Source organism: Bipolaris zeicola (assembly GCF_000523435.1).
Source record: "Bipolaris zeicola 26-R-13 unplaced genomic scaffold scaffold_7, whole genome shotgun sequence".
Classification (NCBI taxonomy): Eukaryota; Fungi; Ascomycota; class Dothideomycetes; order Pleosporales; family Pleosporaceae; genus Bipolaris; species Bipolaris zeicola.
Window position 1 is genome coordinate 12723 of NW_006912056.1, and position 13262 is coordinate 25984.

Below are 13262 nucleotides of genomic sequence, written 5' to 3' on the forward strand. Positions count from 1 at the left end.
GGCAATGCCACACTCTTCCTGACCTGCCTTCGTTTCAAAAGAAGAGCAAAAAAAGAACTTATGACCTAACCAGGGGTCGCTATCTCAATGTTAGTAGTCTGATTCGAATAGAACCGAACTGAGCGGGTCCAACTTGCAACCTGGAATCTCTTGATATCGAACTCAATCGTAGTCAAGCGCCTTGCCATTGGGCCATTAGGCCATCTAATCAGATGGATGGTGAGCTCGAAAATTGGACGGTATTCATCACCCAGCTATGAGAGGGAATAGAATATAAATAGGCTATAGATTATTAGGGTAAGTGTGATTGTATTTTTGAACATCGGCGGGACATGTGTATAGCGTAAAAGAATTTTGCATGTGAGGTGGGGATGGGTCGGAGTGGTTCGGCGACTTGGAGGTATAGCATGATGTTGAATGGACGACCATTTGGGGAATCGGATTTTACCAGTAAGTTACCAGCATGGCTATAATATTTTCATATACAAGAAGCGAAGAGTACCTAGTTCGATATACTAGTTGTAAGCTATCGGAGCGGTATGTCTTCCACTCACGAAGTGCTTAAGCCCGCGCTGCAGGCTGCTGAAGAGTGCTTCCTCCATCAGGGTAAAGTACTTGCTCGTTGTAAAAAACACCTCCAGGTCCAGCAAGCATGAGTACGGTCGCAGCCATATCAGTGTCGGCTCCCGGGCGGCCGGCAGGATTCGACATCTCTGAATCCATGCGGCTCTTGTTGTCTTCGTCAGATGAGCCGGTTGTCATCTTTTGTAAGTTGTTAGTACACGGATATGATTTGAGAAAACAAATACAAGGGAGGAGGTGATGTAAATGATATAGTTTTGCTTACCTCACTAGGGAAAACACCGGGTGCGATGGTGTTGACGCGGACCTTGGTGCCCATGAAAGTCGTTGCAAGCATTCTGCTGAGGTGTGTAGCCGCTGCCTTGCTGGAAGCATAGGCAAATTGACCACTGCTGCTACCCTTCATGTACCCTGAGATACTGCTAACGTTGATGACTTGTGAACTATATCCGGGGGTGACACTGCCACCCTTGGCAAGTAGAGGAAGGAAAGTCATGCTCATCCAGTAGATACTTCCGACATTGGTCTTCATAGTGTCAGCCCATTGCTCAGGCTGCGACTTGAGGAAGTGGTCGGAGATGGCTTGGGCGTCTTCCATGTTGGGTTGGCCATTTGAGGAGAATTTTGTGTTCTCGTCGCGCGCAATTCCTGCGTTGTTGATGAGAAGTTGGATTCCCTTGGGTTCCTTTTGGCACATTTCGTCGTATAGGCGCTTCACATCATCTTTTTCACTGTAAAAATGTCAACTCTGGCGTACGGCTTGATCAGTGTGATTTGAGATACTCACCTGACGTCGGCCTGAATAGGAATGATCTGTCCTGGCCCGGTGTTGTACACTTCGTCTGTTTTCTTCAGGACCTCATCACGCCTTGATGTGATGTAGACCTTTGCACCGTTGGCGACCAGCGCCTGTGTGATCATCAATCCGATTCCTGTTCCTCCTCCAGTAACAAGAGCAGTGACGTGTGACACATCGAAGAGCTTAGAGCCCTTTAGATCCTCGTTGCTTGCTTTTCCCATATTTCTGACTATTTGGTAGGAGGTCCTTGGGATTAATTGCTTTGTGCGTGACAGTGGTGTAATTGATCTGGTAGCTGTTGGTACAGTTTTTGAAAAGAGTCGGAGCATTTTGAGGTGTGGTTGTAATGGGTTCTCTCTTTATGTGATATGAAAGTGGATGGACGATGTCACAGTTTGCATGCCAACATGATGACGTTGAGACGACGCATGGTCCAATGCATTAGGGCACTGGCAGGCCGGCAGGACGGCAAGCCTCCATACTATGCGCTCACATTTCTTTCAAACGATAATTCCAATTCAAGCAAAACTATGCCTATCAATGTCCACCATATTTGTTATGTCGATCAGTCAACTTATTCCGAAATTGAGTGGGTATAGCTGGTGATGCATTTTCGGGAATTCCTTTAGTGTCAAGGGTACATACCAAACAAACAAGCTTCAATTAAGAAGGAGTTAACTTCATTATTCTTATATACACTGGTTACTTGCCGCATCGACCTAATGCAAAGTCATGGTGTTGAGGACTTGAGAATGATGACGTCACGTCTCTAGGCTACATACACCCAATTTATCTCCGGTTCGCGATCTTACTTCTCCACAAGAATCATATTAGAAACACACTCAATCTTACAAAATATTGTGTTGCCAGTCCTACAACGTATGAGTATTGCTAAAGACTCTAGGACATCACGCAATCGAGACTTTTAGTCAGCATGTTAACCTCTGATTGGACTATGGGGATTAGTAACAGCCTCGGAGATAATGCTATGGCATCATCGCCACAAAGATGCCGAATGAGGGGAAGCATGGGTGGATGAAGGGCGCGTTGTCGTTTTGTATTTCTAAACATACGGATATATATAACAGCTTTGACTGTCTCCTACTATCCAGCCGCATATCTAAAGTACCTACAATCGCAAGCATCACTCCAGCAAGCAATTGCCGACTTCAACACAGGAAGACTCGATTGTACTATCAAACATATCGCAAATCATATCGCATATCGAAGACACACCTAGTAGTATTACGACCACAAAATGACCACCACCGCCTCTCGCCCGACACCTGCGCACCAACTCTCCAATCCTGCGCCCACTTCAACCAACGCAACCTCACAGGACGTAAATTTCCAAGGCCTGCCTATCCCACGTGGCTCTGTCAAAGCACAACTCTCTTTCTACAAAGCTCCCGAAGATGGCGCACCCCCACACAACTACGTCGAGCCACTTCCAGGCGTCCCACAGCGAAATTGGGGAGACAATTGGGCCGAAGTTACTATCGAAGACCTGCGAGGCAAGGAAAAAAACTTCACCCTCGACAACAACGCCTTCGACACATTCCAGAACATCCAGAGTGGCCTGACCAGAGAAGACTTCGAAGACGATGAGGCGATAAAAAGGGTCTACTACCCCGAGGTAGAAGATCTCTTACTGAACAACGTGCAAGGCGCACAGCGAGTCCTAATCTTCGACCACACAATCCGCCGACCAACCGGCAACCGCAACCCTGTCCAGCGCGTCCACATCGACCAAACCCCCCTCTCCGCCGCCGAACGCGTCAAACTCCACGCCCCAGACGACGCCGAAAAGCTACTCCAGGGCCGCTACCGCATAATCAACGTCTGGCGCCCGCTCAACGGCCCGGTCATGGGTAGCCCGCTTGCAGTCGCCGACAGCCAGACTGTACGAGACGGCGATCTGATTCCAATTGAGCACCGGTACCCGCATCGCAACGGCCAAACGGCAGCTGTGGCGTATAACCCGGAACAAAAGTGGTATTACTGGTCTGGAATGAAGAATGAAGATAGATTGTTACTCAAGTGCTTTGATAGCGATGAGGTTGTTGGGCAGTGGGGTCGTGTGCCGCATACTGCTTTTGTGGACCCCAGAACGCCGGAGGGTGCGGTGGGGAGGGAGAGTATTGAGATTAGGGCGCTAGTTTTTGGTTGAGCGTTTTGGTAATGTTGCGAGATGTATCTGTTTTTGTTTTTGGTTCTTGCTTCCAACTCATATAGCCTTGGCGTATTGCAATTGGGGTGTGCTTTACTGTTCTGATAAATCAGCGAATGATACATGGAATTCTTTCTTTTAAATGAACTTAGCTACGTGACGTTCGTGAAATCAGCTCCTATTACCACGATTCTCCTCAGCCTCTTCCGTCTTGTCTCTTGCCTTCTTATTTTCAGGGTTTCCTTTGCCTTCAAATCATTCGGTAGCATTCAGAATAGGCACAACAGATGAAGTCATTTCACATCAAGCAAAGATGAATGTCAAATCATGTAGTATATCATTTACAGTCTAATAAGACCGTAGAGTAAATTATTCGACTATATCCATATTACTTCCAAACCAATCGTCTATACCATAAATGGAATCATCAAAGCTTGGGTATCCTACATGCCAAACTCTCTCTCTCTTTCAAAAAACAGTCGCTACGAGGTCTAACCAAAACATGAGGGAAAAAAGATACCTCCATCTATTCTTGAACCTTAAAGACCATTATCGAATCGTACTCATTACTATTATCAAACTCTAACATTGGGGCCAGAAGTTGGATCTCCTCTAGCGGTACAAATCTCTATTAGTGGGATCGCTCTTTGGCGGCGGAGCAGTGGGTTGATTGGATGCAGTATTTGCTGGCGCCTCGCCCACATTTGCAGGGGGCGCTGGAACGGGAGTAGTGGGTAGAGGGGCTTGAGGCGGCGGGCTAGGAGGAGCAGAGGGAGGAGCGTCGTGTGTAGCATTCTGTGCGGAATGAACGGGAGGAGGATGGCCTATTGCTGATACGGGAGAATGTGAGACTAGACTCCCGTCCTTTGCGGCGTCGCCGTAGAAGCCGGCTTGTTGGGGAGGCGGGTAGGCGTAGCCTTGTGGGGGCACAAAGGCGCCGTTTGGTCCCCGGACCCAGCCTGAAGGTGGAGGACCGTAGTAGTAAACTTGGCCGGGAGCAGCGGGTCCTCCAGCAGCAGGTGTTTGCGAGATCTCTGGGTGCAGTGGCTGACCTGGAGGAACAATGCCTACGGTAGTCTTGCTGAACTGGCCCAACAACTCTTCTGGGTACTTGTGTCGGAACCCCCACTTCCACCATGCCTTGAAAGCCGCACCACTGCCCATGTTCCTCCATTTCTCAGCGAGCAGCTTTTGGTCTTCTTTGCTGCGACGGTCCTGCATGCGGGTGAAGCAGAGAATCCAGAGTGAGATGAAGACCCAGCAGATAGTACCAAATCGCATGGCGCTCCTGCCCATCATGAGGCGGCGAAACCAGAACCAAGATTCGAGGAAGCCGCAGAGGAAGAAGAAAGGTATGATGACGGCAATTGCTATGATGCAGTTCCTAAGATATGACCCGCAGTAGTAGCAATCGTCGTAGTAAGAACTTGAGCCGCCGGAGCCAGAGCCGGAGCCAGTTGAAAGAGAAGGTGGTGGAGTGCTACATGAGGCAATGTAGTAATCGTAGTAGTAGTCTGTGGCGGGATTGAAAGGTGCAGCGCTGGCTGTGAGATACCATGTCTCATACTTGTAGATGACGGAGCCGTAAGAGCCAGTCGCTGTACCTGTCTCAATTGACAAGGGAGATATTTGCGCCGTCACTTTCGTGGGAATGCTGACAGAGGCAGTGGTTGTTATGGTGACTATTGGTTTAGTTAGCATATGATGTTCACACTGTGAAATAGACAGGCTGATACGTACATGGTGTAGGACATGAGGCAGGTGCAGTCATTGTGACTTGCATACTATATTTGGTGCTTGTGGTTGTCGATGTTGTTGTTGCAGTTGAGTGCCAGTCGTATGTGGTTTCAGCAACAAGATCAGACTCTGCCACAACACCAGTGGTGTAGTAAGATGCCACGATCTGAACATCAGTATCGTACCAGTCCCGAGAAGTAGTGACGAGATAGGGAGAAGCGGTAGGAATGACATCGTCCTTTATGGTGCGGGTTGACGTGTACGTATCAGTCATGACACGGGTGTAACCGTATGTATATAGACTCTCGGTGACTTGTTCTGCATAGCGAGCGGTTACAGTCCAGAAGGGTGCAGAGGAGTAACTGGAGGGGTAAATGGGATCGTAGTACGGGTCATCAGTTGTAGACTGTGCACTCGCAATAGCGGCACTGGCGAAAGCCACGAAGGTGTATCGAGCAGCCATCATGGCGCAGGATATGGAGATAAACGATTGAAGGTCGCGAAACGCGAGTATTAGATATTAGAGTGTACTGTAGTAGTGTCCTTCCAACGTCAGGGCAACGACCTCATTTTAAGCAGAGTCAGGCACACGGTACCCTTCACGACGGCTAGTTCACCGGTCGTGCAAAGGGTTCAGTCACATCTCGTTTCCCCTAAGCGATCAAGGCAGCCTCGCGCTTGGTGCAGGGTCTGCCTCCTTTCCCCCAATCACAGCGCGATCGCAATGGCGGTTGGCAAATTCTGCGGGAAGTCTAGATGGTTAGCGGAGTTGTAGTGTCTATCTTTGGGTCCTTGCGCATCATGTCAGTCTAGTGGCATGCAGGGGTGGGCAGGAGGCCTGAGGAGGATAAGGCTTGCACTGCCCGCACGTTTATTGACAGGATAGCTTTGAGCTTGGTAATGCAGCAGTACGATCCGCTCAAGGGTGTATGTGGTAGTTCATGAATACGCCTTTCTCCTTGGCAATGACGTGGTTGGTGTTGAGTGTAGTCCTACAATGTTACGGAAGGGTGTTGCCGGGACCTCGTTATGGTGGCGTTTTTGTGAAGAGACACGCGACATTGCAACGTCTTGGCGGCACTTGAAATTTCATCTCTGCCATTTGCGCCTCGGGTCACAGTCTTTTAGGCCCTTTGGCCTTAAGACTCCCATGTGCTAAGCTTGTGAGAACAAGCACAAGCATCTGATATTCCTCTGGCCCCACGTGTTCCAGACTTAGCAGGTGGGATCTGTGGTGGTCACGTAACCGCACAAAAACATCTCTGGCCCGTTCCCGATGATAAGCGTATACATACATACCTACTACCTACTGGGAAATATCCTGTCTGGTATAATTGAGATGGGCATAGAGCGGTTTGGGCATCCGTGTTAACATTGTTCATGGAAGAGTCACAGTATGCGCGCTGACAGCATGCCTGAAAGGGCATGGTTACATCAGGTACCAACACATGCACACATACAACAATCAGTTAATGACTCCTACACGATACAATGCAAGGTAACCTCCCAGCCATCGACAGTAGGCTGCACCAAAATAGAGACGATACACCGAAAGAGATCGATATCTTGATAGTAGCATCGTAGCATATTCCATTGTGGCCATCTGTTAAGCATTCTACGACGGCAACTCCGAGACTAAGCGAATGAAATCCCCACTCGTGGTTTTATCGCATGTCGCGACGTAACTGTGTGGAAATTCCGTCGGTAGAACTTTTTTATGGCAAACAGCAACAACTATAGTGATGACTGGAAAGATGACGCAAAGTAGAGTTACTCATAAAAGCACTGAAAAGTGCTTAGTTAGACGTCGGTCAAAGCCGAACCAATGGTGATAAAGCGTTTTTAAGGCGTCCAACATCTGGTGTTGCACTCTATTCTCATCGCCGTTGTAAATTGGTGTTGACACGAGGGCTACAGAGACCTTCAATCCCACCACCCTTTTGCACATTACCTTCGGTGTTATTGTGAAGTTGAAGAGAGTTTGTTCGAGGACACGGGAGCTTACAAATTTGGAAAGTTATCCTAAGAACTATTGAGTAGCCACTGTGCTATAGGGCTTGCCAAATCTGTAGACCAGTCGTCCTAGTTACACTTCACGTCGCCCGCCTTATCGGCTATTCCATAGTAGATAGTTACAGCTTGCAAAGAAGGATCACGATTGAAGAGAGACAATATATGTACAAGCATCTGATACGCATGCATTTAGACTTCAGCTACGATGGGTTAGCGTCACTGACCCCGCCCCGCCTGGTGCTACCTTGACGTGTCCAGCCTCACAGCCCCTTGCCACCTATTCTATACCTCAACAACGCTCGGAAGACTTCATGCGTAGCCTCTTCATCCAATCATGGGCTCCAAATCTCCAGAAGAACATCAGCAAGGCCACAATGGTGAGTGTATACCAAGCCTGATTATACTTATACAACATTCTGACAACCTTGCCTAGGGTCGTCCGGAGACGCCGCAATTGCTGTGGTTAACCCGCCTAAATCAGCCGTCGCGAGCGGCTTGCTTCAAGGCATGCTCGAAGGGCAGGGAGAAGACGATGAAGACGACGACGATGAGAAGAATAGAGCTGACGTGAAGACAACGGATGGTAAACTAACTGCATTTGGCTGAAATACAGATGTTGACCTATCTAGGCGCCAAGAAAAAGAGGAAGCGCAACAACAAGAAAAACAACAAGAAGGGGCCAGCTACACAACAGTCATTCCCGCCTAGGGTCCCTCTATCAGATCTATTCGATGGCCGTCCTTACCCGGAAGGTCAGATTGTCGACTATGCCCCGAAGGATGACAACCTCCAACGTACCACGACCGAAGAGCTTCGGCATGAAGCTGCCATGAGTAACATGGACGGAGACTTTCTCAAGGACTACCGCAAGGCTGCTGAGATACACCGTCAAGTCAGGCACTATGCACAAAAGCTGGCCAAGCCAGGTGTGTCCATGACTTACCTTGCCGAAGAGATTGACGAAAGTGTCCGTGCACTGACTGGTCACCATGGTCTTGAGCCTGGCGATAGTCTCAAAGCTGGGCTGGCATTTCCGACGGGACTTTGCCTGAACCATATAGGAGCCCACTGGACGCCAAATTCAGGCGCCAAAGAAGTCTTCCTTCAGCATGATGATGTCTTGAAGGTTGACTTCGGAGTCCATGTCAATGGCAGAATTGTCGATAGTGCATTCACTGTAGCTGCTAACCCAGTCTACAACAACCTGCTAGCAGCTGTAAAAGCGGCCACCAACACCGGGCTGAAGGTAAGTAACAATTCACTTATCACACATATCCTGAATCTCTGTCTAATACATCGATCTACAGGAAGCAGGCATCGATGCCCGAATCGACCACATAAGTGAATCCATCCAAGAAGTAATGGAAAGTTACGAAGTCGACATCAACGGCAAAACAATCCCCATCAAAGCTGTCCGCAACATCACCGGCCACAACATCCTCCGCTACCGTATCCACGGCGACAAGCAAGTCCCCTTCATCAAGACCAAAACCAACCAACGCATGGAAGAAGGCGACATCTTCGCCATCGAAACGTTTGGTAGCACAGGGAAAGCCTATCTACGAGATGACGTCGGCGTCTACGGCTACGGACGCAGTCAGCACGCCAACACGGCTGGCCTGCACCATGCATCAGCGAAATCGCTTCTCAAGACCATTGACGAAAACTTTGGCACACTGGTTTTTGCCCGCCGTCAGCTCGAACGTATCCCCGGGGTTAAGAGTTACCATCTTGGCATGCGATCGCTTGTTAATAGTGGTATTGTGGAGGCGTATGCCCCACTTGTTGATATTCCCGGATCGTATATTGCGCAGTTTGAACATGTGAGTTGAAAAATGTTTGTGCTATCAGTTGAGATGTATGGTTTTGCTGACATGATTACGTCCTTGATTTAGACGGTTCTACTGCGTCCTACGTGCAAGGAAGTCGTTTCTCGTGGAGACGATTACTAAAGCGGGGATTTTGGGGATGAAGACGGTAAAAATCAGACTCGACTAATTGGCGTCTGTAAGAAGTTGCAGACAACCAGTGTGAGTTAGATGTTTGTCCTCCATGCTGAGAGTAGCTCAGTGCCATTCGTTATTGTAGGGTCTGTGATACCTCGGTTTCAACACAAAAGGTCACAGCAATTCGGCAAAAGGACCGTTTTCAACAACGTTCCTTGAAATTTCATGTAGTTTGATAAAAACCACAAATCAAGCAGCAACACTCATTCATAGCAGTGAAATTCAAAGTAGCGCATATATATTACGAGCATACACTGCAAAACTAACTATGAAAAAGAAATGGGGGCATGAAAAGGGGGGGTCGCACAAGGATTCGGCGCTGGATATCTATCTATTGCGAATTTACGCAGCCGAATCACTCAAAGAAGGGGGGGGGGAAAGTAAGCGAGAAACAACTGGGGGGAGAAAAGAAAGACAGAAAGAAAAAGAAAGACTCCGACATGCCCAGCTTCTCCAGCAAAGACATCGAGCGACCATCCAAAAGACCCCCAAAAAACGTCCCGACCCACCCAACTTACCACGCTTTGTTGCTTTACTCACTTCCTCCCTTCCATATCAAATACATTATCATATCGTACAAACGCTAATCAAAGCGTAGAAAAAAAAAGTAGAACAAAATGTGAAAAACGTGAGAGAAAAAAGGACTACTTGCATCACCTAATCTCGTGTATACCATCAAAATCCATACTGTCGTCTAGCCGTACCTCGTGGTCTGCGTCCGGCACCAGGTCCGATGTCGATGCTCTGAAGCTCAAGGCTGAGCGCCATGTCTTCGTTCTGAGAGCCATAGGCGGCGCCACCCATGTCGAGGGGCACCTTGGCGGGAATAGGGGGTGCAGTGATGCTGTGGCGCTGGGTGCCATGGCGGTCATAGCCAAGGCTACCATAGGTATTGGGGTTCTCGCGCTCACGGAGGGCTTGCCTGTCCGGCAGGTTGTATTGGTGAGATGATTCGTAGGAAGAGACGGGACGGGGCTGTGGGTCACGCTTCTGCAGTCTGTTGCGTCCCATTGAGCCGGTCTGTGGAGGATGCTGGCTTGCGAGGACAAGTGCGCCGGCATTCACAGGCGAATTGTAGTCGTTGAAATCGTGTCTAGCAGGCACAAGAGCTGTGCTGTTATCAAAGTTCATGCTTGCTGCGTGACGGAGGCGTTCCCTTTCAGCGCGATCGCGTTGGTACCTCTCTTCGCGCTGCATCGCAGCCTCGAGGTCACGACTACCGTTCAGCTGCGGTCGGGTGCGAGCTGGCTTCTCCTTGATAGTGCCCTTAGGAACAGGTTCGGGAGCCCAGTTATCAACTGGTAGATGGTCGGAAGCATCAACAACCCGGCCACTGAAGGTGACAATTTGGCCCTTGTCGTTGTACTCCATGCGGCTACCTGGTCGTTCGGCCTCATCATCTGAAGGAATCGGCGACTTGGACATCCTAGGATTGTAGACGTCGAAGCTATCAGGGTTGAATGCTATCCCAGACAATCTACGCTCCCCAAAGTCTTCTCCAGCAGGCGGTGGACGAGGTGACACTGATTTGCGGGTCGGCATACTGCGTGCAGGCATCCTAGAAGAGCGATCCGCAGCTGGGTTTGGAGAGTGGCGGTCCATGTCGGGGTGGGGAGAGTAGCGATTCATATCAGGATGTGGGGAGTGATGTTCTGGGACCGGATTCGGGGAGTATCGCGGACTCACACCTGGACTCGTGGCACGGGGTTTAATAAGTGGCGTGGGATCATACACTGGAGGAGATCTCTGTCGAGGCTGCTCAGGGGGGTCGTGAGGGTAGTAATCGTTCATGTGATATGCTGAATGATGAACCAGTTCCTGTGACTGCACAGGAGCTTCAAACTGAGTGATGGCTCGATACTCGGCAGGCTCAGAATAGTGACGAAGCCTTGGCGTAGGCTCGTAGGACGGAGGTCTGTCGTATGTTGGGGCTTCAATCTCTTGTCTTGCGGGATTGAGCCCAGCGATAAGACTAGACGGCAATGCAGGAATCTCCTGCCTCACAAGCTCTTGTCGAAGGGGCTCCTGCCGCAGCGGAGAGGGTACCATTATCTCCTGAGATATCGGGCGGCTTACTGGCTGTGTTTGCGCACGGGGATGAGTGTACCTTCGTTCAGAAGGCTGACGGGGCGCATAGTCAACAGGCTCGTACGTCTGCGGCATATCATCGAAGCTGATCCGGCGAGAGTCTTCTTGAGCTCGTGGTGTGAAATTGAGCGGCGCCGGAGTATCATCTTGATACATGTCGCGACTTTCCCTGTGGGCATGAGGAAGTGTACTTGCGTTGCGGTTGTGCATAGGCGGTGGTGGCGGCATATCGTCTTCATCCTCAACCATGGGCTGCATTGCACTGCGTCTTCGATGGGTAGGGCTTTCCTCCTGCGGCGGGGGAGCTTCGATAAATCTCTGACCGTAGTACGGGTTCTGAGGGGATGCCTGGTCTTGGCCGTACTCCCGACTGCGGCTGCTCCGCAAAGGTGCGACTTGGTAAGCAGGATCCTGATACTGCTCGTGGACATGAGACGGTGCAGGCTGCTGTGGTGGCTCGGCCCTCGCAGGCGGCGCCGGTGGCGGCTGCTGCTGATGTTGCAACAGTTGCTGTTGCAAGTACTCAATCTGTTTTTGCTGGTCTTGTATCTGCTGCTCATGTGCTGTGGGCTCATAGGTGTGCTGAGTCGGGACAGCCGGAGCCGAGTGCGAGTGGACTGGCTCGGGATGTTGCTGCTGTTGATAACTACGGGGAGACCGAGCATCATCTTGTGACATTTTCCTTGGTCCTGGGTTGCGTACATGTTGTGGCAGAGGGTCGATAGGCTTCACTTCGTACGGTTTGGGTGCTGCGTACGACATGTCGAAGCTCTCTTCTCTTGGCATAGGTATCCTCTGGTTAGATGATCGCGGGTTGGGCGGTGTAGTGTACGCAGGCTGGGGGGCATGGCGTTGAGACGTGTTCTGGCTCGATGCCGACACATGATGCAGTGGGGATGAGTCTGGCACGGGCCTACGACTGGGTGGATCTGGCTGGCTTCGATGAGAAGGCGGTGTTTCGTTTAGCGGTTGCTGGTGTCGTGGTGATCCTAATTCTCGAGGACCAGCACGCATTCCCCGCAGTCCTCGGTGTTCTGGTGTCTGGAGGGGTGATGGTGTTACGCCTGTTGGATCGGTGGGCAGCGGTCGTCGCTTGACCGGAGCCATCTCTCGTGCTCCACCAACAGTCGCCTTTCCCTCGGGTCTGGTTGAACTTCGCTTCTTCTCCTGGACAGCATTCTCTGCCTTGGGACGGGTATCGTAGAAGGTGATTTCCATGCGGAGCTCGCCGGCATACTTTCCTTTGCAATTGAGGCCCAGCCACTCGTCGCTCTGTCCACCGCCAGGCGTGATGACGGATTGGAGATTTGCCCAGGCCTCGCCAATCAGTTCCGTCTTCTTGTCGTCATTGAATACCGAGACCTTGAGGCGGTTGTAGTCTGGAGAGTCGTGAACTGTGAAGCGTAGTTCTTGGTCCCTGCATACGTCAGAAGTAGGGCTTTGGGGTTAGTGTGCCATGGACTCACCATTTTGGAGTCTGACCTCCGCGTTTGTCTGTCCGAGTCTTCTTTGCCTCTTTTCCGAGACGGGCTGCACAGTACGGGTCTTGTTTTCCCATTGTGCGTTTGTTTGGCAGATTTCTGGCGCGGTCCATGATGACTACCAGGGTGCCTATTACCGGCCCGTCGACAGTCATGTCTGAAAAGATGCCGGCAGCGTGGGCGCCGCCGAAAGTGGGCGTGTGAGCCGCCTTGCTCGCCATGATGAGGCAGTTATTTTTTTGGTGTTGTTGGTGTGCCTATGTTGTGCTGGGGAAGGAGGGAAGGCGCGTCGAGCGGGATTGGAAGCAACGAGTGGTGAGGCCGCCTGGGCAGCGTAGTAGCAGTGGGACTCCGGAAGCGGACATGCGCTGCAATTGCAGGCAGAG

General features: G+C 50.5%; 5 protein-coding genes across 5 annotated transcripts; 2 read left to right on the forward strand and 3 right to left on the reverse strand.

The window, feature by feature from the left end:
* Positions 1 to 561: 561 nt before the first annotated feature.
* On the reverse strand, positions 562 to 1710 carry COCCADRAFT_22277 (uncharacterized protein; the record flags this gene model as incomplete). The annotated part of the gene is made up of 3 exons (XM_007709260.1): positions 562 to 762; positions 848 to 1313; positions 1370 to 1710. The coding sequence occupies 3 exons, from the start codon at positions 1708 to 1710 to the stop codon at positions 562 to 564; spliced, it is 1008 nt and encodes a 335-aa protein (XP_007707450.1).
* A 929-nt stretch (positions 1711 to 2639) lies between these two features.
* COCCADRAFT_32619 (uncharacterized protein) lies at positions 2640 to 3551 on the forward strand (the record flags this gene model as incomplete). The annotated part of the gene is made up of 1 exon (XM_007709286.1): positions 2640 to 3551. One exon carries the CDS (start codon positions 2640 to 2642, stop codon positions 3549 to 3551), a length of 912 nt encoding a protein of 303 aa, XP_007707476.1.
* A 612-nt stretch (positions 3552 to 4163) lies between these two features.
* On the reverse strand, positions 4164 to 5751 carry COCCADRAFT_965 (uncharacterized protein; the record flags this gene model as incomplete). The annotated part of the gene is made up of 2 exons (XM_007709231.1): positions 4164 to 5233; positions 5292 to 5751. The coding sequence occupies 2 exons, from the start codon at positions 5749 to 5751 to the stop codon at positions 4164 to 4166; spliced, it is 1530 nt and encodes a 509-aa protein (XP_007707421.1).
* Positions 5752 to 7635: 1884 nt separating this feature from the next.
* On the forward strand, positions 7636 to 9253 carry COCCADRAFT_32621 (uncharacterized protein; the record flags this gene model as incomplete). Its single annotated transcript, XM_007709287.1, has 5 exons — positions 7636 to 7678; positions 7735 to 7884; positions 7931 to 8547; positions 8609 to 9124; positions 9197 to 9253. The coding sequence occupies 5 exons, from the start codon at positions 7636 to 7638 to the stop codon at positions 9251 to 9253; spliced, it is 1383 nt and encodes a 460-aa protein (XP_007707477.1).
* A 729-nt stretch (positions 9254 to 9982) lies between these two features.
* On the reverse strand, positions 9983 to 13097 carry COCCADRAFT_83619 (uncharacterized protein; the record flags this gene model as incomplete). Its single annotated transcript, XM_007709308.1, has 2 exons — positions 9983 to 12812; positions 12862 to 13097. The coding sequence occupies 2 exons, from the start codon at positions 13095 to 13097 to the stop codon at positions 9983 to 9985; spliced, it is 3066 nt and encodes a 1021-aa protein (XP_007707498.1).
* Between the last annotated feature and the right edge of the window lie 165 nt (positions 13098 to 13262).